Source organism: Pan troglodytes, chromosome 8, assembly GCF_028858775.2.
Source record: "Pan troglodytes isolate AG18354 chromosome 8, NHGRI_mPanTro3-v2.0_pri, whole genome shotgun sequence".
Classification (NCBI taxonomy): domain Eukaryota; kingdom Metazoa; phylum Chordata; class Mammalia; order Primates; family Hominidae; genus Pan; species Pan troglodytes.
In genome coordinates this window covers 144,161,531-144,185,124 of record NC_072406.2, presented here as the reverse complement: position 1 = coordinate 144,185,124, position 23,594 = coordinate 144,161,531, and the positions used below count along the sequence as shown (strand labels likewise).

General features: G+C 51.3%; 1 protein-coding gene across 1 annotated transcript; it reads left to right on the top strand.

Moving 5' to 3' along the window:
* Window positions 1-1,709: 1,709 nt before the first annotated feature.
* Window positions 1,710-16,259, top strand: BNIP3 (BCL2 interacting protein 3). The gene is made up of 6 exons (XM_508116.8): window positions 1,710-2,239; window positions 10,038-10,188; window positions 10,833-10,917; window positions 12,979-13,085; window positions 13,162-13,311; window positions 15,379-16,259. Exons 1-6 carry the CDS (start codon window positions 1,999-2,001, stop codon window positions 15,422-15,424), a joined length of 780 nt encoding a protein of 259 aa, XP_508116.3. The 5' UTR covers window positions 1,710-1,998; the 3' UTR covers window positions 15,425-16,259.
* Window positions 16,260-23,594: the final 7,335 nt, after the last annotated feature.

Below are 23,594 nucleotides of genomic sequence, written 5' to 3'. Positions count from 1 at the left end.
CCTATCAGGAAATATTGCTGATGAAACTGCTGCCTCCATCACAGCCCAACAAAAAGCTACTGACTCACTGGCTAAGGCTGCACTGGACGACTGCATTGCTTTCGATTATTAGCTGAGCAAGCAAGTCTATGTATGGTGGCAAATACCTCTTGATGTGCATAAACCCTTTCCACGAAGTAGAAACTCATATGGGAAAAAGTACAAGCCACTAGGCTACACTATTCTGAACAATTCTCCATTTGATTTTCTTCGTAATACTTTTAGTTGACTCCCTAGAATAGTTTCCGTTTTTCATTCTGGCATACACATTCTCTTTTTCATTGTAATCCTTACGTGCACCGTACTTGGTAACATCTTTGTTTTAATAGCGATGGAGTCTTTGTGTGTTGCCAGGTTGGTCTTGAACTATCAGGCTCAAGTGACCCTCCTGCCTTGGGCTCCCCAAATGCTGGGATTACACACAAGAGCCACTGCCTGGCCAGCACTACAGTTCTACTATCGAAATTATTAATGCTATGCTATGTATCTCTGGCTGTTTTTTTTTTTTTTTGAGACAGGGTCTCACACTGTTGCCCAGGCTGGAGGGTAGTGGCCTGATCATGGCTCACTGTAGCCCCTACCTCCTGGGCTCAAGGAATCCTCCCACAGCAGGTGCCACCATACCCAGCTAAGTTTTTTGTATTTTTTTAGGGGAGAGAAAGCGTTTCGCCATATTGCCCAGACTGGTCTCCAACTCCTGGGCTCCAGCGATCCTCCTGCCTCGGCCTCCCAAAGTGCTGAGATGAAAGGCATGCGCCCCACACTGGCCTCTGGATGTTTGTTACTCCTGAGAAAACTAAAATCGTGGCACTCCAAAGACTAGAGACGATTCAACAGGCAAGAGCAGTGATGAAATGCACGCAGCGACTGAGGTCTGGCTTCGCGGCTCCGTGACCCCGGTTCAGCTTCTGAGCGCCTGGTTCCTTGGCGGGACGCCTCCTCCTTTCCCGCAAGACCAGACACGACTGTCTGGGAAGCAGCGTTTCTGGGGCGCACCTTGACACTTGGATTTGGATCAACAACGCTTTCAAGAAGAAAGACTTTTGATCAAAAGTGGCAAATGAGAAAGCGACTTTCCTCTGAAAAGTGCCTCCCAGTCCCGAGGCTGCGAGGCCCCCACGCCAGGCTGGCTCCCACGGAAGCCGGGCACCCACCCGGCCCGACCAAGCGCCACTCCGCCCCGTGACCCGCGGAGGCCCCGGCCCACCCCGGGGACGCCCGCCCCACACCGCGTTTGCACCGCGGAGGCCCCTTGCCGCAGAGGCGGACGGCGCGCCTCTCCCGGGCCCCTGGGGTCCGCGCCTCCCTCGGGCAGACTCTTTCGACTCTGCTCGAGCCTCCGCTTCTTCCTGCGGGCGGACGCCCCGGACACAACGGGCCCCGCTGTTCACGCAGGGGCGCCCCGGCGGGGCGGGCAGAGACCCGGGGACGCGGTCCCGTCCCGAGACGCTCAGCTCCGGCCCACCGCTCGCAGCTCCCGCCCCGGGCGCAGGTCCCGACCCCACGGGCCGTCTCGGAGCCGCAGCGGCCGCTTCCCTGCACGTCCTCACGCCCCCCGCACGGACGCCGCCAGCCCCGCGCCTCAGTTTCCCCACTAGCAGGATGGAAAGACGGGCCCCGCCCCGAAGCGTAGCGGCGTCTCCGTGGTAGCGAGTGCCCAGAGCGTCCGCCGGTCCCACCGCCCCTTTAAAAGAGAACCCGGCCCACCGCCTGCCGCGGCGGCGACCGCGCAGCCCACTCGTCACGCGGCCCGCAGCGTCCAGCCCGGGCCGGCTCACCTCAGGCGGTCGCTGCCGCCCTCGCGCCTGCGCGCCCCTCGCCCCGCCCCTCTCCCCGCCCGCGTCCCGCGCACCGCAGGCCTCTGCCCCTCGCCCACCGCAGGACCCGCCCCGCGCACGCGCCGCACGTGCCACACGCACCCCACGCCCCTGCGCACGCGCAGGCCCCAAGTCGCGGCCAATGGGCGACGCGGCCGCAGATCCGCCCGGCCCCGCCCTGCCCTGTGAGTTCCTCCGGCCGGGCTGCGGGGCTCCGCTCAGTCCGGGAGCGCAGCTGGGCCGCGGCGCTCCTACCTCCGCCTTCCCACCGCCCGCAGCTGAAGCACATCCCGCAGCCCGGCGCGGACTCCGATCGCCGCAGTTGCCCTCCGGCGCCATGTCGCAGAACGGAGCGCCCGGGATGCAGGAGGAGAGTCTGCAGGGTGAGGCGGAGGAGGCGGCGCGGGAGCCGAGGGGGCGCGGGGGGGAAGCCTGGGGAAGGCCAGAGGGAGGCCAAGAGGGCGCCAAGGGGAGGTTGCCGGGGAGGCCTAGGGGGCATCGCGGGCCGGGCGAGGCTGTGCCATCCTCCCCTTCCGTACCCACCCCTCCTGCGGGCATGCGGAGCCCGGGGCGTGGGGACCCCGCGTACTGCCCGGGGTTCGCGGCCTCGCCACTCGGGCGGGGGTTGGCTTGGACCCGGGTCGGACCGCACGGGAAAGCCCCGATTCTCCAGCTCCGCGCGAGCTAGAATTCCACCTGGAGGTGAATCTGCGTCTCGCAGTTGGACCGAACAGCCGCAAAGTCCACGTTGCCCTCCGCGGTCTGTAGTTCAGACCAGTATTGGTTTTAATGACCAAACACCAAGGCGTGGCAAGTGGCTTGTTATGTGCTTTAATTTTGTTATTAATGTTTATATCCATGGTGACTGTTAGGATTTCCTCAAGGGTGAACGCGGTGATGGGAGGGGGTTACAGCGTTTTTAAAATATGGCATTAAATGGGCATGTTCCAATTTCACTAGGGGGTCGTTCAAAACAAAGCTTTAAATGACTTACGGGTTAAGAAAACACAAGCAAAAGGACGCTGCCCGTGCAGCACTCAGTCGTTACAGCCTGCCTAATGCCCGAGTAGAGGCTCGCTGTGTGCCCTTGGCTAGATTCGCAAGACCATCCGTTCACGCAGCGGGAAACGCAGGCCCGGGGTGCAGGACTTGCCCCACGCACAGCCGGGTGGTGTGGAGACCCACCCGCGTCAGAGTCCAGACGAGCCTTTACTCAGTGAAGCGGGCACTGAAGCCGCCTTCCCAGGGTCCCTAGGGCCAAAGCCTCGGAGGAGGGACCTGGTGGCAGCTGACCTTTGTGTTCTTTGAAGCCAGAGTTTACTAAGCAAAATTAGCATGTAAATAAGCTTGGGAAAGGACTGCTGAAACCTCTGACAGTGAACTTTTAATCTTCACTGAGAGTTTTTAAAACCATATATTCACATAAATTTAGTGAGTTGCTAATTTTATTACAAAAAAAAGATTTTACTAGGCAGGACTTAGTTACCGTAATATATTGAATAATATATATATATATATACATATGAACACTACAACCTTTTTTTTTTTACCTTTTTTTTTTTTTTTTTTTTTTAAGAGACGGGGTCTCACTCTGTTGCCCAGGTTGGTCTGAACTGGGCTCAAGCGATCCTCCCGCCTCGGCCTCCCAAAGTGCTGGGATTATAGGCCTGAGCCACCAGGCGCGCCTGGCCTAAAACCATATTCTTTAAAATCCTGTAATTCGGATTTTTCCTCTTGAAATTTAAACATTGGCTAATTACTATTTTGAAATAGATTAAGAGGTGTTTTCCTATCTTTTGTCATAAAATAAAGTCCAAGGGATGTTTTTATAAACTCTTTGCCATAAAATCACCCATTTTCCGGTTGTGAAGCCGCGTTACTCCTGACATTGTGCGTTTCACTGTCCGGCTGGGATCTGGGAGGTGGAGGGGGCTCCGGGGGGCTCGGTCCTCTCTCCAATATGTAACTTACACAGGCTGCTGAGTCATTGGCAGTGCAAGACGGCCAGCGCCGGAGTTACGAGATTTTTGTTTTTCGGTTTTGTTTATTGTATAAAAAGATAGTTACCCGCGGGGTGGATCCCATGTAGGCGATTCCTTGGGCCGCCCTGAGTGTCCGCTCGGCAGGACGGGGCCACTGTGGGCTCGGCGTGGGCGGGGTTGGCCGGTCCCGCGGGCTCCAGCTGCCTGCAAATCCGGGACGGAGCGGTGGCTCAGGCAGCGCTCACCTCTGCCTGTCCGATTTCACTGCCCCTTGTTTACCTCGGAACAGAGAACTCTGGGAGCCTTGCAGCCAGACCCACGGATGGAAGCAGCAAGCACTCTCCCCTCTGAGTGTACCCTCTGGGGCCAACTGCTTTTCCTAAAGAGTTAATGGCCAAATGGGCTGATTCTGTTCCTTTCTATCTCTTGATCATTCTAGCTAAAGTTGTTGACTCGCAGGATGCTCATATTTGTCCTTTTCCTTTTTTTTACGAGCCCAGTCTTACTCCCCCAGGCTGGAGTGCAGTGGCACAATCGTTATAGCTCACTGCAGCCATGAACTTGGCCCTTTTCTCCTAGACATGTCACTGCTAACATGCAGGAGAGGTAGGATTCTGTGACGAGACCGTGTCACGGTGGCGGGGGCATCACTTCCTTGAAGGACCCACTGTCTTCACCAGGAGGGCATCAGTTCAGTAAAGTGCATGCCCATTTCCTCTGGAGGGCCGTGTCTAATAATCCAAGCCCTCACCTCTTCACCCACTGCTGTGTCTGCAACTGGCAGATGGTTCTCTCTCGTCAGAGGCAACTCACCACGGGCAAAGTTGTATGAGGGGAAAAGATGTTTTCTACTTATTTTGGAGTGGAGTTGTAGCATTGTGTGCTTTGAGACCTGAAGGGGTTGCAGACATCGAGATTCTCCTCCGAGACCTGCATTTCGTAGATGGTCACAATGAGGTTCTAGAGGTGGAGTGAAAGATAAGGCTGGCAACAACACTTAAGGAGAAGCCAAGGTCTCTGCATGAAGCAGCAGTGGGATACCTGGAGCCCAGATGCCTGAGGCTGCGTGCAATAGGCCCTGGAGGGTCCTGGAGGAGAGGAGGCCAGAGGTCCTGGAGGCAACAGGAAGGTGGAGGGAAACGAGCCCCGTCGGAAGCCAGGGACCTGATTTACCTACCCAGCTGACTTGATACTTGAAATCTTTTGTCAGGCGGGTCTCTTTTGTTCTCGCCCCACTAACCTGAGAAGCTTTTAAAGGTAAAACAGCAATTTCTTAGAGCCCACCTCCCCTGGGGAAGAAGCCCTTTGTATGGTTTTGGGGTGCTAGTTCCCTCGGGGGTTCACAGCTCCTCTGCTTCAGGCTTTTTTTCTGGGATGCTGCCTCCCTCTGTTCTGACATTTATCCCAGAGCTTTTTCAATCTATTTGCCTGGATTCCACCCCAGCATCCCAAATAGTCACTTTCAGAGTGGCTGAGGCTAGGCTTTTGGAGAACAATGAAAAAAACACCACAGGTGATTCTCCCTTCATAGCCAGAGTTAAGGTTGTCACCCCAGGTTAGGGCATAGGGTGGCCTTGAGAACTTGGCCCTGTGTTTACTCCACGTGGGGCTCGTGGCTGTGGCCCGTGAATCCATGTTGAGGAATGGGACCCAGGGAGTTGCCCTGGGACACACAGAGGGCAGTGAATCGAAGGGATTCCCTGGAGTCTGTCACTGGAGGGAGAACTGCTTTGGGCACCTAGAAAAGCTGGATGTCAGATGATTTTTTTTTTTTTTTACACAAAGTGAGAATAAGAAATGGATTAAGAACTCTTGTTGGACTGTATTTTGTCTCTGAGGCAGACCTATCAGTTTTCTTTTTGTACTGTGATGTAAATATTTATAGTCTAGGCTTTTCAAAATCTCATCTGCCTTGATATAGGAGGGAGGTAAGATTTACTGGCTGTGTGTCTTGTTAGCAATGTAAATTATGAGTGAGTGAGGAGGGGGAGGAACATGAGAGGGACGCGAAATGAGATTAGGAAGGAGGGCTGTTCTTGCAGCAGCAACAGCAGCACCTTTCCGTCTGGGGCCTAATTATACTACAGTGATTTGAAGTGTAAACTGCTTGTGATTATGAGCAAGTTTTCTAAGGTTATTAAGCAACCTTACTGTAAGCCCATCTTTCTTTGAAAAGGTGAACGATCCGAGTGGAGAACTGTAACACGTGAGTAGATACACAGCACGCTCCATTCTCCAGGAAGTGCCTTCCTTTCCTACCCAGTTGCTGTGGGTTAATAATAAAACTCCTGTCCCTTAGTAAATCATTCCTGGGAATACAGCTTTTGGGCCCAAAGTCATTAGCCATGGACAATCTGGAATGAGTTTTTTTTCCTTGTTTCCTGGATTTTTAGGTCCTTTCTGGGGTGATGTTTAAAAAGCACTGCTTTGGTTCGAATGTGTGCCTCCATGTTGCCAGTGGGATGGTAGTAAAAGGTGGGCCTTTAAGAGGTGGCTTGGCCATGGGGGCTCCTCTCTAGTGAATGGGATTAGTGCTCTAAGGGGCTGGATGGAGGGAGGTGGGTCCCTCTGAAGCCTCATTGAAGGGTTGAGGCAGGAAGGCCCTCACCCGACACCAGATGTTGGTGCCTGGATCTTGGACTTCCCAGCCTCCAGAACGGAGATCAGTTTCTGTTCGTAAATCACTAAGTCTGTGGGATTCTGTTACAGTAGCGCAGAGGATGACAGAGATACACTTGTGTCTACTTCATCTTCCTCTCCCTGTCGTCTTCAGCCTGCCCCTTGTGTGACAGATTACAGTATGTGTTTGGTCTTGACCCTACCTACTTCCTGGTGCAGAGCACCTAAACCCCTGGGGTTTCCTGAGCAGTGTCTTTTTTTTTTTGAGACACAGAGTTTCGCTCTTGTTGCCCAGGCTGGAGTGCAGTGGCATGATCTCGGCTCACTGCAACCTCCCCCTCTCAGGTTCAAGGGATTCTTCTGCCTCAGCTTCCCGAGTAGCTGGGATTACAGGCGCCCACCATGCCCAGCTAATTTTGTATTTTTAGTAGAGACGGGGTTTCACCATGTTGGTCAGGCTGGTCTCTGACTCCTGACCTCAGATGATCTGCCCGCCTCGGCCTCCCAAAGTGCTGGGATTACAGGCATGAACCGCTGTGCCAATAAGTGTCTTAAGCATGTTTATTAAAGAAAGTAAAACAGTAAAAAGATGGTGACTCCATAGGCAGAACAACCTGACCAGTGTGTGCGTTATTCATAAAGTCACCCTATTAGCAGTGTACTCCAAAAGTGCTCCTTGGTTAACCATTTTTGGTGTAAGTTGTAAGGAGCCCCTTCAGAATACACTGCTAATACAGTGGCTCAAGGGTGGCCCCAGGATAGTTACTTGAGGTAGAAATTCCCAGGGCAGCCCCTCCTAGGAGGGGAGGGGACTGGAGATGGAGATGGGGGAGCCATGAGGTGTGGGTAGCATGGTTGGGGTTAGGGTTGGGACGTGTGGGGTAGGTGGGGGTCTGGTTGCAGAGTGTGTGGTTGGGGTTAGGGTTGGGACGTGTGGGGTAGGTGGGGATCTGGGCTGTATGTCATTTCCATTTGTCTGCTCTGGAATTGTTTCTGGTAAACTGATAAATGTAAGTAAAGAGTTTTTCTGAGTTCTGTGAATTGTAGTAAATTACTGAACCTGAGGCAGGTGTGTGGGATCCCCTGAGTAGGTAGAGGCACTGGCAGAAATACGGGTAACCTGGACACCCCATTCTCTGCTTGCATCTGTGGGAACAGTCTTGTGGGCTCGACACTAAGTCTAGGTAGATAGAATGGAATTGAATCGTTGGACACCCCGGTGGTGGTGACTTGGTGTCCCACATTTGATGTTAAGAGTGGCATCAGAGAAGAGACACCACACCTTCAAGTTCCATATCGTCAGATATCTGAACAACACTTTAGTCAAGTAAATTGAAGCAGGCCCAGAATCTGAATACTGTAGATTCAGCGGAGAAAGACAGCTGGCCAAAACAGAGGCTGTGGTGCCGTTCTCTCAGGGGCAGGCCATGGCTAGCCGGCCGCATGGCATCTTGAACCGCAGAGAGGGAAGGAGGGCTAGTGAACATCAGAGTACTTGGCAATACTGTCTGGTCAGATGAGCGGCTTCAGGAATGGTGTGGTCTGTACATCCCAGAAGGCACCATGTAGCCTCTGCCAGAGTGTGGGGCAGACTGGCCTGGGCCTTTCTCCTCCATTGAGCTCCAGGCTCCGAGACAGACCTTGGCTTGCCTTTGTATTAGGGATGTGCTTCGTGTGGGCCAGGACATGAGGCAACGTGAGAGGCCAAAGAGAACAATCATGCATTCATTTGAAAATTTGTGTGATCATTTCATTAGCAGCTTACTGGGAGACTGTTGATGGCGTAAGTTGCAAATCCACTTTTCCTTCCCGGGCCTTCAGTTTGCTTTTTTCTGGTTAATATGAAATAGACTCTGCAACAAGTGGCATATGGAGCCTAGGCCAGCCCTCTTTCAGGAGAGATGCCTCGTGTGTGTGGAAAGCTGTGCACCTGCCTTTGCTTCCAGCGAACATGACGGATGAAGAGGCTGCTCCTTTCCCCCTAATTGCATGGTGTTATTAGTGCTGTGTTGGTTTAAGGACAGTCAGCAGCTCAGGGTGATTATTCTGCTTACTAAAATTATAGTGACTGCAAAAATGAGATAATTCCGTTGTTCTCGTCCATAAGTTTCTCTGTCTTTTGTGGCCTGCACTTTCCTCCCCCTGCACTCCATCCTCCATACGCTACCAGAGGAAGCTCCTACCAGATTTGCTTTAAATAAATAAACCTGTGACACAAAGTAGAGAGATTATCTGGGGCCCAGAAATAGACGTGTGCCTATACGCACGCTTGATTTCTGACACAGGAAGCAGCCAGCGCAGAGTGAGGCGGGAGCTGTCTGCAGTAAATGGGGCATCCGTCTCACATCAATGGGAAAATTAATCCATGTAGATTTTGGATCTAAATGTGACTGTCATAACAGTAGAGCTGTGTGAAAATAATAGAATAGAATATCTCAGCTCAGGAAGGGATTGCTGCATTTGACTGAATTAAAATCAAGAACTTCTGTACATCAGAAAACATCAGAAGTGAAAAGAACAAGCTACCGAGGGAAAGTTACTTGCAACGTATTTAAATGCAGAAAAACATATATCTAGAATACAGAATTATCCCAGAATTGCACTTTTAGCAGTAAGGGAACGGGAGCAGTGTTCCAGCCTCAGTTTCTATTTATAATGGTGACATGGAAAAAATACTGCTGGATGCCCACAAATAAGAGAAAGACAGATAATAGAAAAGAATAAGAGATTCGAAGAACCAGTTCAAAAAAGATGCTATCCAGATGGCTAGCAAACTTGTAAAACCGTCTTCAACCTCGTTAGAAATTATATAAATGCAAAGTAAGCCACACGATGCAAGTCATAGAGGCTGGGCATGGTGGCTCACGCCTGTAATCCCAGCACACTGGGAAGCTGAGGTGAGAGGACTGCTTGGGCCCAGAAGTTCGAGACTAGCCTGGGCAATATAGCGAGACCCCATCTCCTAAAAAAAATAGCCAGGAGTAGTGGTGCATGCCTGTAGTTCCAGTTATTCCGGAGGTGTCAGCTAGAGGATGGCCTGAACCCAGGAGTTTGAGATTATAGTGAGCCTTCATCGTGCCACTGCACCCCAGCCTGGGTGACAAAGCGAGACTCCGTCTCGAAAAGAAACAAAAAATAGAGCTTAAACCTTTTAAAGAAAACTTCAAATCCCTTAAGCTTATGTTGACATTAGTGTTGTTGTTGTTGTTTTTAAAGACCTCTTTTTCCAAATAATAGCCTTTTTCTTATAAAAGCTCACTGCAAGGAAGTATTCTAATTGGATTCTGGTGTCAGCAGAGTTATTGGACATTGGCTTGGTATAAAGGGACTGCAAGAGCTGGACAGATACATGGTCTCAGCCCCAGGGGGCTTCCTTCCTGTACCCAGGGAGTGTGTGCGTGGACGGTCACTGCCATGAGAGTGGGCAGAGGGATGTCTTCAAGTCGGGGTTGAGGGATGGTTCCTGGTGTGGCACCATTGCTACCTCTTGGAAATGGAAGGGCAGGCTGGTTAGATATTAAGAGCAGATTCCAGAGTGGGTAGAGAATTCCATCTGCGCCCCTTTTTTTGTCCCCATCAGGCTCCTGGGTAGAACTGCACTTCAGCAATAATGGGAACGGGGGCAGCGTTCCAGCCTCGGTGTCTATTTATAATGGTGACATGGAAAAAATACTGCTGGACGCACAGCATGAGTCTGGACGGAGTAGCTCCAAGAGTTCTCACTGTGACAGGTAGGCGCACGTCAACAAGTGTATGTGTTACAGTGCTGATGTCTTCAGTGGGTGACAGTCACAGCTGGAAGTGCCCGTGTCACCTCTAGGACAGTGGGCTGGACTGGCTCCTGCTGCTGTCCGTCCTTATATAGGAGCCTCGCCCTCTTTGGGGATGCAGTGACCTGGGACTTAGTCTGTGGGGAGCCACGTTCAAGTCATCAGTAGGCAGCGGAACAGCCACAGACCCCACTCTGAGAAACGCACTCACGCGCCTCAGCGGGGCTGTGGTCGCAGGAGGAGCGGTTCCTGGTTAGCAGTACTTCTGAGTGACTCCAAGGTAGAGTGGCTGACAGTGGTCAAAGGTCGCGTGCCCTTGAGAGCTGTGCAACAGACCGTGAAGGCGGCAGGTGACAAAGCCAGCTGCTTGCCGGTTGCCCCTGCGTCTTCTCTGGAAGACTGGCTAGCTAACTCCTGTCGTGCTCAGCCAAAAGGGCTGAGGAAGAGTTTGGCTCTGGCAGGTGCTGGGTGGAAGGGAAGACGCGTACGCTGACTGGCTAGAGCCCCTCATCACGGAGGCGGTTCACTGCCTTTGGGGTTTGAGCTTCTAATGATAGAATGTTCACATGATGTTCTGTTTTTCCCATTCTATTCACATCGCCAAGCCCACCTCGCTCACAGACACCACAAGATACCAACAGAGCTTCTGAAACAGATACCCATAGCATTGGAGAGAAAAACAGCTCACAGGTAAGCTGGAAGGAGAATGTGCAGTTGTAAAAGTATTTGTGATCTGTTTGTACAGGAAACGGTTTTAAATGTAATTGAGCACCTCAGAGAAAAGTCGGGCTTTAAGGGTGTTTCCTGCTTTTAAAAAAACAAAAAAGCGAAACAAACCAAGAAACTGTGGGTGGGAACATCCACAAGCACATGGGCTGGACACTCAGCTGAGCGGGGGAGGCGCCGAGTGGGACAGGCAGCGGGGGCCTCCTGTCCCTGCCTGCCATCAGGGATACACCGGAAAGGAGGAAGGGCTCCCTGGTGGCTGCAGCCTAGAGAGGAGGGAGGGACCATTGGAAGGGGTGGCAGTGAGCCAGCTACTGGCTGGTCTTTCCTCGTGGCTGCTGGTTGGACAGTGAGTGGGTTTTAATATTTGCATGCTGTGTGGGACTCAGGCGTTACCCACGGGGCCATCTGAGGCCATGTGGCCACTGTGGCTGTGACTCTGAGGTGTCTTCCTCATTAGACACTGTCACTGCCTGCCGGAAATTACACCCTGTGCCTTTCCTAGCATTAGTCCTGAGCTAACTGGTGCCTGAGCAGTGTAGCATTAGCGGCTGATCAGCCTGATAATTTAGTGTAAGATCACTTTTTCTTCTTTTTTAAAAAAGTTTTTTTTGTAGAGACGCGGTCTCCCTGTGTTGCCCAGGGTGGTCTTGAACTCCAGGGCTCAAGTGATCCTCCCAAAATACTGGGACTATAGGTGTGAGATACCGTGTCCAGCCTAAGATGACTTTTCTGTTAACAGCTATTGAATGGGCTTTACATAGCGGCCTTCAGCATTGTTGTGAAAGCGGAGTGAGTCTTAGAGGAAAAAGTGTACCTGGGGTTATTGCCTTGGTTTACTATCATTCTCCCTCCCTCCTCCGGCACAGATAGGCTTCGAGGCAGTGATCAGTACTGTCTTGCTCAGTTGTATCTGGCAGTGCCCTACCTTGCTGCAGGTGAGATGCGCGATCAGTGTTTTCTTGGGTGTTTGTTGCTGGTGAGAACTTTAACGATGGACCGTGTTCTGTATTTTGGAAGCTCTGTGAGGAAGCGTGGCCTTCCAGGCAGGATGAGTAGCTGACCCTTCGGTGCTAGCGCTTCCCTCAAGGCTTTCTTCACCAAGGAAACAAGGAGTCCCTGCTACCCAGGCTTTCTCAGGGACACCCCCTGGCCCCACTCCGAGGGGCAGCATGATTTCGGGAGCCCCAGGAGCCCTGGCTGTGGGTGTGTGGGTGCATCCAGGGTGTGCGGCCTGCTCCTGGGCACTTGGGGCTGTACCCAGCTTGGGTGTACCCAGATGTTTGGTGGGTTTGGGGAGCTATATTCTTGAGTATTTTCAATTTTATTTCTTTTTTTTTGAGACAGGGTCTTGCCGTTTTCACTGTTTTAAACAAAACTTCCCCCTTAGTTTTAAAAGGAATTAGATGTTCAGGTACAGAATTTTGAAAATGCAAAAAAATAGAGAAAAACACTTAGACTCTCAGATTTAAAATCCTCTTTAATGTTTCGTGCTGTTATATAATTCTGAGGATTTGGCCGCAGCTGTGGTTATGTGGACATTTCTGCCTTTTCCCTCCTGCTTATCCCGGAAGCATCTTGTAAACCTGCTCACTATACAGCGTCCGTTTCCTTCGTCATGTCCCTGTTTTGAGCCATTTTCGGCTGTTTTCATTTTCTTTTGTTATAACCAGTGCTGCAGTCACCATCTTTGCCCTCATGTCACGTGACTTCCCTAGGACAGTGTTTGCCGCTGTCAGTACCCCCAGAATCTCACAGTGAACCAAATGTATTTACGCCCTGAGTGGGGCTCCCCCAGAGGTGATCTGTCCCTGGAGGAGGCGAGCATGCTGTGAGCCGGGAGTGCGGCGCGGCCCGGGGAAGGCCCCCAGCCCCAGGACTCCCCTTGGGCCACAGTCCGAGGCACTGACATGTGCCTCTGGGCTCTTGAATTGAGCCTGCGGATCTGAAGCTCGGGTGGGAGCTGGGTGCTTCCCGTGTCACGTGTGGTACACTGATCTGCCTTTAACATTGACTTTATCTTAGTCTGAGGAAGATGATATTGAGAGAAGGAAAGAAGTTGAAAGCATCTTGAAGAAAAACTCAGATTGGATATGGGATTGGTCAAGTCGGCCGGAAAATAGTCCCCCCAAGTGAGTGTGTTCTCAGTGTCACGGGGGCACCCCTTGACAGAGGACACATCAGCTGACACGTTTCTTCCTGCCTCAGGGAGTTCCTCTTTAAACACCCGAAGCGCACGGCCACCCTCAGCATGAGGAACACGAGCGTCATGAAGAAAGGGGGCATATTCTCTGCAGAATTTCTGAAAGTTTTCCTTCCATCTCTGCTGCTCTCTCATTTGCTGGCCATCGGATTGGGGTAGGTGATGTGACTGTGTGACTCCTGTCATGGCATGTCGTGGGGCGATTCTGGGTCGCGGTGATTTATTCAGAACCTGTTTCCTGAAGTCCAGATCATCAGTTACAGCTTGGTGCATTTTCACAAACACCCACGTAGTCACCGTTCAGGTCCAGAAACCACCAGCCTGCAGCCCCCAAAGGCCCCAGCACAGACGCCCTGTGGTGCTGCTGTCTGGCCTGACGAGTCTTGCCTGTTGCTCACTGAATATAAACGGAGTCAAAGCAGGGCTTCTTAGGTCTGACCTCTTTGTCCTGTGTGCAGGTGAAAGCAGTCTCATTTCTGCGTAGTACTGTGGCGGGAATGCACCCGGCTGTCTGCTGTAGATGGAGGGTCTCAGTTACCTGCTGTACTTCCTCCAGACAGGACTGTTGTTCTAGTAACTCTCAGCAATGAAGGACCCAATGCAGTCTCCGACTTTACTGGCTTGAGTTTCGGTCTTGTTGCCCAGGCTGAGTGCAGGGGCATGATCTCGGCTCACTGCAGCCTCTGCCTCCCGGGTTCAAGCGACTCTCCTGCCTCAGCCTCCTGGGTAGCTGGGATTACAGGTGCCCACCACCAGGCCTGGCTAATTTTTGTATTTTTAATAGAGACGGGGTTTCGCCACATTGCCCAGGCTGATCTCGAACTCAAGGGATGGCTCACCTCGGCCTCCAAAGTGCTGGGATTACAGGTGTGAGCCACCGCGCCTGGCCTTTCCTGGCTGCTTATACTCACTCACCCTGCAGAAAACAGAGACCAGGCAGGCGCCGCTGTGGGTTCTGAAGCGCTTTAGCCGCAGCAGTGGTGAAGAGCCAGAGCGGGAAGCCAAAACGGCTCCTCCTCGGGCTGGTCCCAGCCTCTCAGCGGGCAGGAGGGCTCTAGTCCTGGCGTGCAGACAGTGTTCTGTGGCTGCCGTGTGTTGGACAGACTGGAAAGACCGGAATGCCGCCGGGGGCAGGTGGGTTAGGTAGGTTGGCCAGAGGGCTCACATCTGGGGTTGAAGGAAACGGGATAAAAGCCACTGAGTTTCCTGGGCCGGGACCTGAGCGCTGCCCGCGTCTCCACCTCGCCCTCCCGTGTGCGTGGTTTTCTCCTCGCTCTTGGGCACATTCTCACGTCCACCCCGTCCCATCACCTTCATTTCCGCTGGTGCTTTTTGGAGTGAGACCCACAGACTGCATCAGCGTCACCAGGCAGTTTGCTTTCTGGAGCCTTTTCCAGAACTGTCAAGCAGACTCGGGGGGCAAGGCCTCGGGATCCTCATTTTAAATACAAGGTTTAAGCCCTTCGTTTCAGGATGGATTTCTGCAGCCACGACTTCCCAGCTACTGTCCTTCGTCCTGCCCAGGTTTTCAGAGCCCGATGCTGCCACTGGCGACCCACACCCCCTCAGCTGCTTTTCAGAACCACACGATAAAATCTGCCCCGAAAGCTGCTGCAGCACGGTCTGCGCTCACAGTGCCCACCACAGCACTGCCCACAGGCCAGGCCAGCCAGGCTTCCGATTCTGCCCTTTCCTGGAGACCCATCCTCCTCCCTCCGGGAGTGATGCCCGCTGGTCAGCTAGAGCGAGCCTCTCTATTGCCGAAAAGCCTTTTCTGACACTCCTGCATCTTTAGCTTGGGACATCTCTCCCACTACCAAACTTAAACCACATGAGGGCAGGGGCTTCATTTTTAAGCAGTTGGCTTTGGTGAGGCTGGTGGTGATGAACTAGCAACACCATCTTGCCCTGGTAGGTGACTTCCCCCAGCACTGAGTTGGAACAAAGCAGAAGCTTTCTGTGTGGAAACAGCATTCGGTTTGGTGATCCTTCTATGTAACAATACGATCTGATGTTTTCTAAGTTAATTAATACAAAATACATATTGATAAAACACTAGATAAAAGATTACAGATAGATTCAGTACAAAATTTTTATAATGGGTATAAAATCACCAGTCCCCTTGCATAAGCTCTAACCACAGTGAGCTACCCTGTTTCAGCTATAACACAGTCTCCTGTGAATCACAAGATACATTAACTACTGATAATTTTTCTGTTAAGGATCTATATTGGAAGGCGTCTGACAACCTCCACCAGCACCTTTTGATGAAGAACTGGAGTCTGACTTGGTTCGTTAGTGGATTACTTCTGAGCTTGCAACATAGCTCACTGAAGAGCTGTTAGATCCTGGGGTGGCCACGTCACTTGTGTTTATTTGTTCTGTAAATGCTGCGTTCCTAATTTAGTAAAATAAAAGAATAGACACTAAAATCATGTTGATCTATAATTATACCTATGGGATCAATAAGCATGTCAGACTGATTAATGTCTACTGTAAAAAATTTGGTAGTAAATTTTCATTTGATATTAGATATAAATATCTGAATATAAATAATTTTAATATACTAGTCATGATGTGTGTTGTATTTTAAAAATTATCTGCAACCTTAATTCAGTTGAAGTACTTTATATTTCGAAAGAATGAATAACATTGATAATAAAATCGCTACTTTAAGGGGTTTGTCCAAAATATTGTGGCCTTATATATCACACTATTGTAGAAAGTATTATTTAATTTAAATGGATGCAGGTTGTCTACTAAAGAAAGATTATACATAACTATGCTAATTGTCCATAATCAACAGAAACCAAGATAGAGCTACAAACTCAGCTGTACAGTTCGTACACTAAACTCTTCTTGCTTTTGCATTATAAGGAATTAAGTCTCCGATTATTAGGTGATCACCCTGGATGATCAGTTTTCTGCTGAAGGCACCTGCTCAGTATCTTTTCCTCTTTATCACTCTGCATTGGTGAATTTAATCCTCTCCTTTGTGTTCAACTTTTGTGTGCTTTTAAAATCAGCTTTATTCTAAGCAAATCTGTGTCTACTTTAAAAAACTGGAAATGGAAAAAAAAATAAATCTTTGCCAAATCCTTCAGATTACTGTATTTACATATGGTTTAAAATCAGACGTCATAATAGCTTCTTAATGAAACCAGGACTGGTCCCTATTTTGACATTATCTTTCCTACAGCAAGCTTTTTAGAAAGGCTGCCTGCCGCCTTGATGTTTCTTTCACCTTTCCACGCTTAATTCGGGTGTTAAATCTAACGTTTTCATTTGTAAAAATCTTTGTTGATGCTACCTTGGAAGCAGTCATCTCTCAGTCTTACATTTGGAGAATGTGGATGGCATGACATCAGAATTCCTTTATATAATTTAACTTCAGAATAGTCTGAGATCATCGAAGCACGCTGGTCAAGGGAATTCCGTTTTTGTTTTAGAGCAAATATGTTTGCTGTTTGTCTTTCATCACAAACATCAGTGGAGTTTCAGCACCTTACAGAGCTCAGTGAACCCCCTGGTCACCATCAAAGTTAGCACACAACAAAGCCAACCACGTGTCCCCCTCACAGATGACAATGGCTGAACTCTGAGTGAAACCAGCTGTATGGCCGGGCACAGTGGCTCACGCCTGTAATCCCAGCACTTTGGGAGGTTGAGGTGGGCGGATCACCTGAGGTCAGAAGTTCAAGATTGACCTGGCCAACATGATGAAACCCCGTCTCTAATAAAAATGCAAAAATTAGCTGGGCGCAGTGGCACGTGCCTGTAATCCCAGCTACTTGGGAGGCTGAGGCAGGAGAACCGCTGGAACCCAGAAGGCAGAGGTTGCAGTGAGCGGAGATCATGCCACTGCACTCCAGCCTGGGAGGGAGAACGAGACTCCACCTCAAAAAAAAAAAAAAAAAAAAAACCAGTTGGAGGTACTAAGCTCTGGGACTGGGCCAGTGTGATGGCTCCACACCTGTAATCTCAACACTTTGGGAGGCCCAGGTAGGAGGATCACGAATCCAGAAGTTCGAGACCAGCCTGGGGGAGCATAGCAAGACCCTGTCTCTACACAAAATACAAAAATTAGCCTCGTGTGGTGGCACACACCTGTAGCCCCAGCTACTTGGTAGACTGAGGCAGGAGGATCCCTTGAGCCCAGGAGTTCAAGGCTGCAGTGAGCCAGGATAGTGCACACGGCCTGAGCAAGAGCAAGACCCTGTTTCAGAAAAAACAACTCTGGGACTGGAGTGCTTTAGACAGATGGGAGACCAAGAATCAAGTTTTCTGGAGGTGTTTTTCGTTAGATTGTAACATTAGACATTCTATTAAAAATGAAACAAGTTTGATGTGTGTGCGGATCTGAATGTTTTTATCTTTGAGGTAGGATAATGGCAGTGTGCCTTCTGAATAGCTTTTGTAAATAACCCTTCTTTTCTACAGTGGTTAATACAAATAACTGCCCATAACACTCATTTTAATCATTAAGTTTATAAAATTAACATTATCTAAGTGATTTTGATATAAAAACATTGAACACTTGGCCACTATTTACCTAATATTTACTCTGATGCGGACATTTGCCCATACACATCTGCTTAGGGTGTGGAACGTGACGCCGACACGTTGCTTAGAAGGAATGCACATGGCTGCAAGAGAGAGGAGTCGGCAACACCTCAAAAAACTCCAGCCATGCATCTATGCTTTGGACGCACAAACCACTTCTAGGAATTCACTCTGGAGACAGACCTAGAAACTTCTACGTAGAAACTTCTACATGCACATGCACAAGGATATAACTAAATACGCAGTATTTATTATAACATGATTGTATTAAAATATATGAAGCAACCGAGGTGCCCACGCATAGAGACTCTAGAGAACGACAGTGCTGCCCTGCAGGGCCGGCGCTTTGCCACTCATGCACCAAGGGGAAGAGCTCGCGATGAGAAGGGTTTCCAGGGTATGTGAAGTAAAACACAGTGCAAAAATAGATGTCTCCCTAGCAGAAAGGAAAGAACATTTGGAAGCAGCTCCTTGAAACAGGAAACCTGTAGCAGTCTGAAGACAGCCCCCGGCCAGGCGCTGTGGCTCACGTCTGTAATCCCAGCACTTTGGGAGGCTGGGGCGGGTGGATTGCCTGGGCTCAGGAGTTCGCGACCAGCCTGGCTAACACGGTGAAACCCCGTCTCTACTAAAATACAAGAAAATTAGCTGGGTGTGGTGGCGTACCTGTAGTCCCAGCTACTTGGGAGGCTGAGGCAGAATTGCTTGAACCCGGGAGGTGGAGGTTGCAGTGAGCCAAAATCGTGCCACTGCACTCCAGCCTGGGCGACAGAGCGAGACTCTGTCTCAAAAAAAAAAAAAGACCCCTAGTTTTTTTGACAGCCCTTAATGAGTGATGGGGGTCTGTGCCCCTTCAGCTCTGGACTGGCCAACAGGATAAGGAGGGAGTGATGCCAGTGGTGCAGCACCACTTTCTGGGCCCACCCAGCCTTAAGAAACTGGCAGCCGCCACTTCCTGTCTCTGCGGGTGCATGCTCTTGGTGCCCAGCCTCCGTGCTGGGAAGAAGCCACATTGCTCAGTAGAGAGGCCTGGTCAGATAGGATCCAGCAGCTAGCACCCCTGCCAGCCATGTGGCCCCCTCTGTGGATCCTCCAGTGCCAGGAGAGATGCCCTCGCTGACAGTCTGGAGCACAGATGAACTGAACCTGCTGAGCCCCGTCCAAACTGCAAATGGGAGGACAAAATACAGCATTATTTAAATATATATATAGTATACTTTATGTGAAAAAAGAAAAACACATAACTGCTCATTTGTGCAAAAAAATTAGGCTGAATAAGGCAGAATTAAATGAGATTGGTTACCCCGGGGTGGAAAGAGGTGGAGATGGAAAACGGAAGAGGGTGGAAGGAGTGCAGCTTTTTGTGTACCAGACTTAGAACCACACTAATGCTTCAGATGCTGCCAAATTCAATGAATAACTGTTTTGGGGGGAATCCCAAATGGAATACCTACAGTAAGGGAACCTCACTGCTATAAATAATAAAGCCACACTGAAGGGGTGGGCTGGTGAGCGAAAGGACCAGAGAACACCATTCGGGGTGGATACTGCAAGGTTCAAGTGACAAAAAAAAAAAAAGAACCTAGGACACTCTTGCTAGTGAATTTGCTTTCCATGGGTTGGCAATCCTGAAACCACAGGCATATTAACACTGCGTGATGTTACACGTAATGACAGCCTGATTTCCCACTGCTGGACAGTCACAAGGAAGGCTAGCACGAAGCCGTGGGCTTGCTGGGTTTGGGTTAGCAGTGAGTCGCGGTTTGAGCCGGAGCTGTGCGTGGGGGAGTGTGTCTTTCCAAGTGCCACTCAACAAAAGGGCCTGGAAGCAATGATCCTCCAACAGCCGTGTGCACGGCCAGCCCTGGGTCCCGGTGGTGGTGACGGTTATTTGTCTCAAAAACAAAACAAAACAAAAAACACAAAGTCACCATTAGGCAAATACCAATAACTGGTGATTCGTCGACAGAAACTAAAGTTAGTGGGTTCTTGAGAGGATATTCTCATTGTGTCCCCGCAAGATACTCATTACACCAAGGAAAACAGTAACTCTACAGTGAAGAGACCTGGTAGACACCACCTACATCCTGATTTGATGCAGAGGAGGCCAGATCTCTTCCGTGTTCTTGCCAGAATGCATAATTGCAGTTTAATCACGAGAAAATATCAGGCAAACCAAAATTGAGGGGGAGTCTACAAAATACCTGCCCACACTTCCCAAGTGCTCGGGTCCTGAAAGACTGCAGCAGAGACTGGAAGGCAGGGAGACAACGAAATACAACGTGGGCGCTTTGGGAGGGCCCTGGACAGGAAAAACCGACACTCGTGAGACAGCCAGGCAGGTGCCAAGGCAGGTACAGGTGAGGCCACTAGCCCTGCGCGGTGTGAGTCCCCATGAGGCTGCAGGACACACCATTGTTAGGGGGCTGGGTGAAGGCTGCAGGATTTCCAAAACCTGTTCAAAATTATTCAAAGTACAATGCTAAGAAGGAAAATAAATAGAAGATACCTTTTTACTAAAAAAGAAAAAAAAAGTGTGGTCCCTGGACTAGGGGTGTCAGCGCGCTGCCTGGGGGCTTGTTAGAAAGGCAGAGCCTCAGCGCACAGCCCTGTGGCGTCAGAAGCCGCGTCCGACGTGTGGCAATGCCACCGTGCAGCAGCCAGTGAGGCTCCACGGACGGTGTGGACAGCCCGCCCAGACGCGCGCAGTGAGGACAACCAGGCGCCCCGCGGCATGCACAGGATGCTACCCGATGTGTAGAAATGGGAAACAGGAGTGAATCTTATTTGTGTTTGTATAAAAACTGGAAGTAACCCCCCAAGAAACAAGTATCCAAAATGATCCAGGGGGCCAGAGGCAAGGGCAAGACTTTGTCACCCTCCTCTGGGGACTTGTGAATGCTGTACGTATGACCAGTTCACAGCTTCTTTAAGAAAAAACACTTCTAGTAAGAACCAGGGTTACACTGTGTTCAGATATTTAGGTTTGGATAACAAATTTCCCCTGAAAGTTCTTGGAATCATAAATTAGCGTTTCCCATCCTCCTGGAACAGACACACTTAAAAAGACATCCCAACCTTTTTTTGAGATGGAGTCTCACTCTGTCGCCTAGGCTGGAGTACAGCGACACAATCTCGGCTCACTGCAACCTCCGCCTCCTGGGTTCAAGTGATTGTCCTGCCTCAGCCTCCCAAGTAGCCGGGATTACAAGCGTCTGCCACCACGTCTGGCTAAATTTTTTGTATTTTTAGTAGAGACGGGGTTTCACTATGATGGCCAGGCTGGTCTTGAACTCCTGACCTCGTGATCCGCCCACCTCAGCTTCCCAAAGTGCTGGGATTACAGGCGTGAGCCACCATGCCTAGCCCCAAAGATAATTTTCTAACAACTCCAAGGCAAGCAAGTGAATTGTCTAAGGTCACACAGTCATCTTCAAAGGTATAATATTAATAAATGGAAAGTACCACTGATTATGAAACTCGGTCACGTAGTCGACCCCTCCAAGCAGACGGGGCTCTATCTGGACCTCTGATCGGTGGAAGTGCAGCCACCTCTCTGCCTTGGCTGGGCTGCGGTTGGGGGTGGAGCCCAGCAGGCAGTCACGTGGTCTGGGCCTGGCCATCTGCGGGGTTGGTGCCCAGTGCAGGCAGCCCCTGCCAGTTCTGACTGGGTGGTGCCAGTGTTTTGTTTTTGCATCTACACACCAGCGATGGACGGTCCCTGCAAATCTGCAAGGGACCCAGTCTCCAGCTGAGTTTCAGGTCCAGGAACACAGCCTGTTAGAAACGTCCAAGACACGTCCCAAGGATAAGAAAAAAATGGAGAGCTACAGAGCCTAAGACAATGGGAGTTGCAGAATCGAAAACTATTACTATCAGAAGCATTTCCCAGCCACCAAAAGGAAAATGAAAATGGAACGTGACTTTAACCACTCACCAGATGGAGACTGTGATTATTAAAGAAATTACAGGTTTCGCCTCTTTGCAATCTGCATCTGGTGAGTGAGTGAAGGTGACCGCATGCAGCTGGAGAGCTTTCTTAGGACGGGACCGCCCCTCACCCCAAACCTGTTTCCCGTGCGTGATGATGACTTCACGAAACGCGGTTTCAGTTCTAACCTCAGCATTCCACTGTCGGGGATCCCGGCCACTGCGAGCCCCGCTGTTCGATTTGGTGTCATCACCGGGCAGCTAGTCTTGTATTTTAAGACACCAGTTTCTGTTATATTAAGAAATACACTAAAAAGGTTCTGATTGGAGATATTTATACAAAATCATCGTACAGGCCAGCCTCAGAAGCAGAGTCCTGGGCACCGGTGCTCCCCGGAGGGCAGTGCCGCCCCCTGGCCAGCTGCCTTGCTGGGCTCTCACTTCCAAAACCCCCGCGGGTTCTGACTGGCACAGGGGTGTGTTTATTCAGGAAATGCGTGCAGGAACTCAGGCGGAGGCGCATGAAATTAGGGACAGATGGGAGATGGGGTGGGAGTCTGTCAGTCCTTAAGATAATGTAAAAAAAAAAACCCGGAGGACATCAAGTGTGGGTTCCCGTCCTGGGTATGACACCACCACCTGCCCTGGCCAGAGGCAAGTCGCAGCCGCTGTGCTCTTGGGACTGGGTGCTGGCGCCAGAGCACACAAGGCGGAAGGTGAGGCCCGGCCCAGGACGGCAGCGCCTCTGCACCTCTCACAGCTTCGGGGGTGCCGCAGTTCCTAAAAGATCAAGGAGCCCTGGGTGTCCTGTAGGCAGCCCCGCACTGTCACCAGAGATCTGAGGGGCGTATGGGGCACAGAGGCACGGAGCTCAAAGCCAAGCCCAGTATCACCCCAGTGCCCAGCCGGGTGCTGTGGTGTGTGTGTCTGTGACCCATGGCCAGGGTGGCTGTAGGGAAAGCCCTGGCCCAGCGCCCGCCTGCAGCAGGCACTCAGGAGGGGTTGCCACCCACACCAGCCAAACCCCACAGCTCTGCAGGGCCTGAGCTGTGACAGCCCTGTGGGGCTGGGGGTGCTGCCCTTACTCACATCTGGTCTACACTCCACCCACCCCTGCACACCACCTGTGCAGAGAAGCCCACTGTCGGGGACTGCTAAACTTGGCTTCGGCAGGCAGCCCCCTCGGAGGACGGGACCCAAGGGAAGAGCGCGGGGCCCGCCAGGCCCCCAGGCCCAGGCCTCTCCCAGGGGTTGGGGAAGCGTTGGCCGCGGGCAGCGTCTGAAGGTGGTTTGTGGGCCCTTGCAGCTCCACCAGTTTGAGCTGCATTGTCTCCCCACCTGTGGCTGGATTCCTGGCTTGCTGTCTCACCAGCTCACGGACAGCTTCCGTCCCTCTCCCTTGGCGATCCCAGCACAGCAACGACAGGACAGCTCGCCACAGAAGATGCGGCTCCAGCCCCACTCAGCACCCCTGGCCCAGCCCAGGGCGAGCAGAGCCACGCCCTCATACAGCAAGCCCATCCTGTCCCTTTGCCTGCAGCTCTGGGAAGATGCGACCTCTGCTGCCCCGCACAGCCCGGACTCCTGCTGGCTCTGACCTCACTCCCCCACTCCCTGGCTGATGCCAAAGCCGCTGGCCAAGGACGCACAGCACAGGTTTAGGAGAAAAGCAAGCTTAAGGCCACCCGGAGAGCCTCCGCAGCCCCAGACCCACTCTTCCTCCCAAGCAAGCAAAGGGGTGATGCAGAGCAGCCGGGCCAGGCGGATCCAGGGCCAGCTTCTTCCAGCCGGGAGCAGCACACACACCAATCCCATGGCACTGGGCTTTGGGAGGCTTCTGGCACTGATGGTGATGATTTGGCTCCACACAGGACAGACAGACACGCACATGCTGCAGTCTCCAGCCACACCTGCCAGTCGTGTGGCCTCCAAAATCAGACTGAGT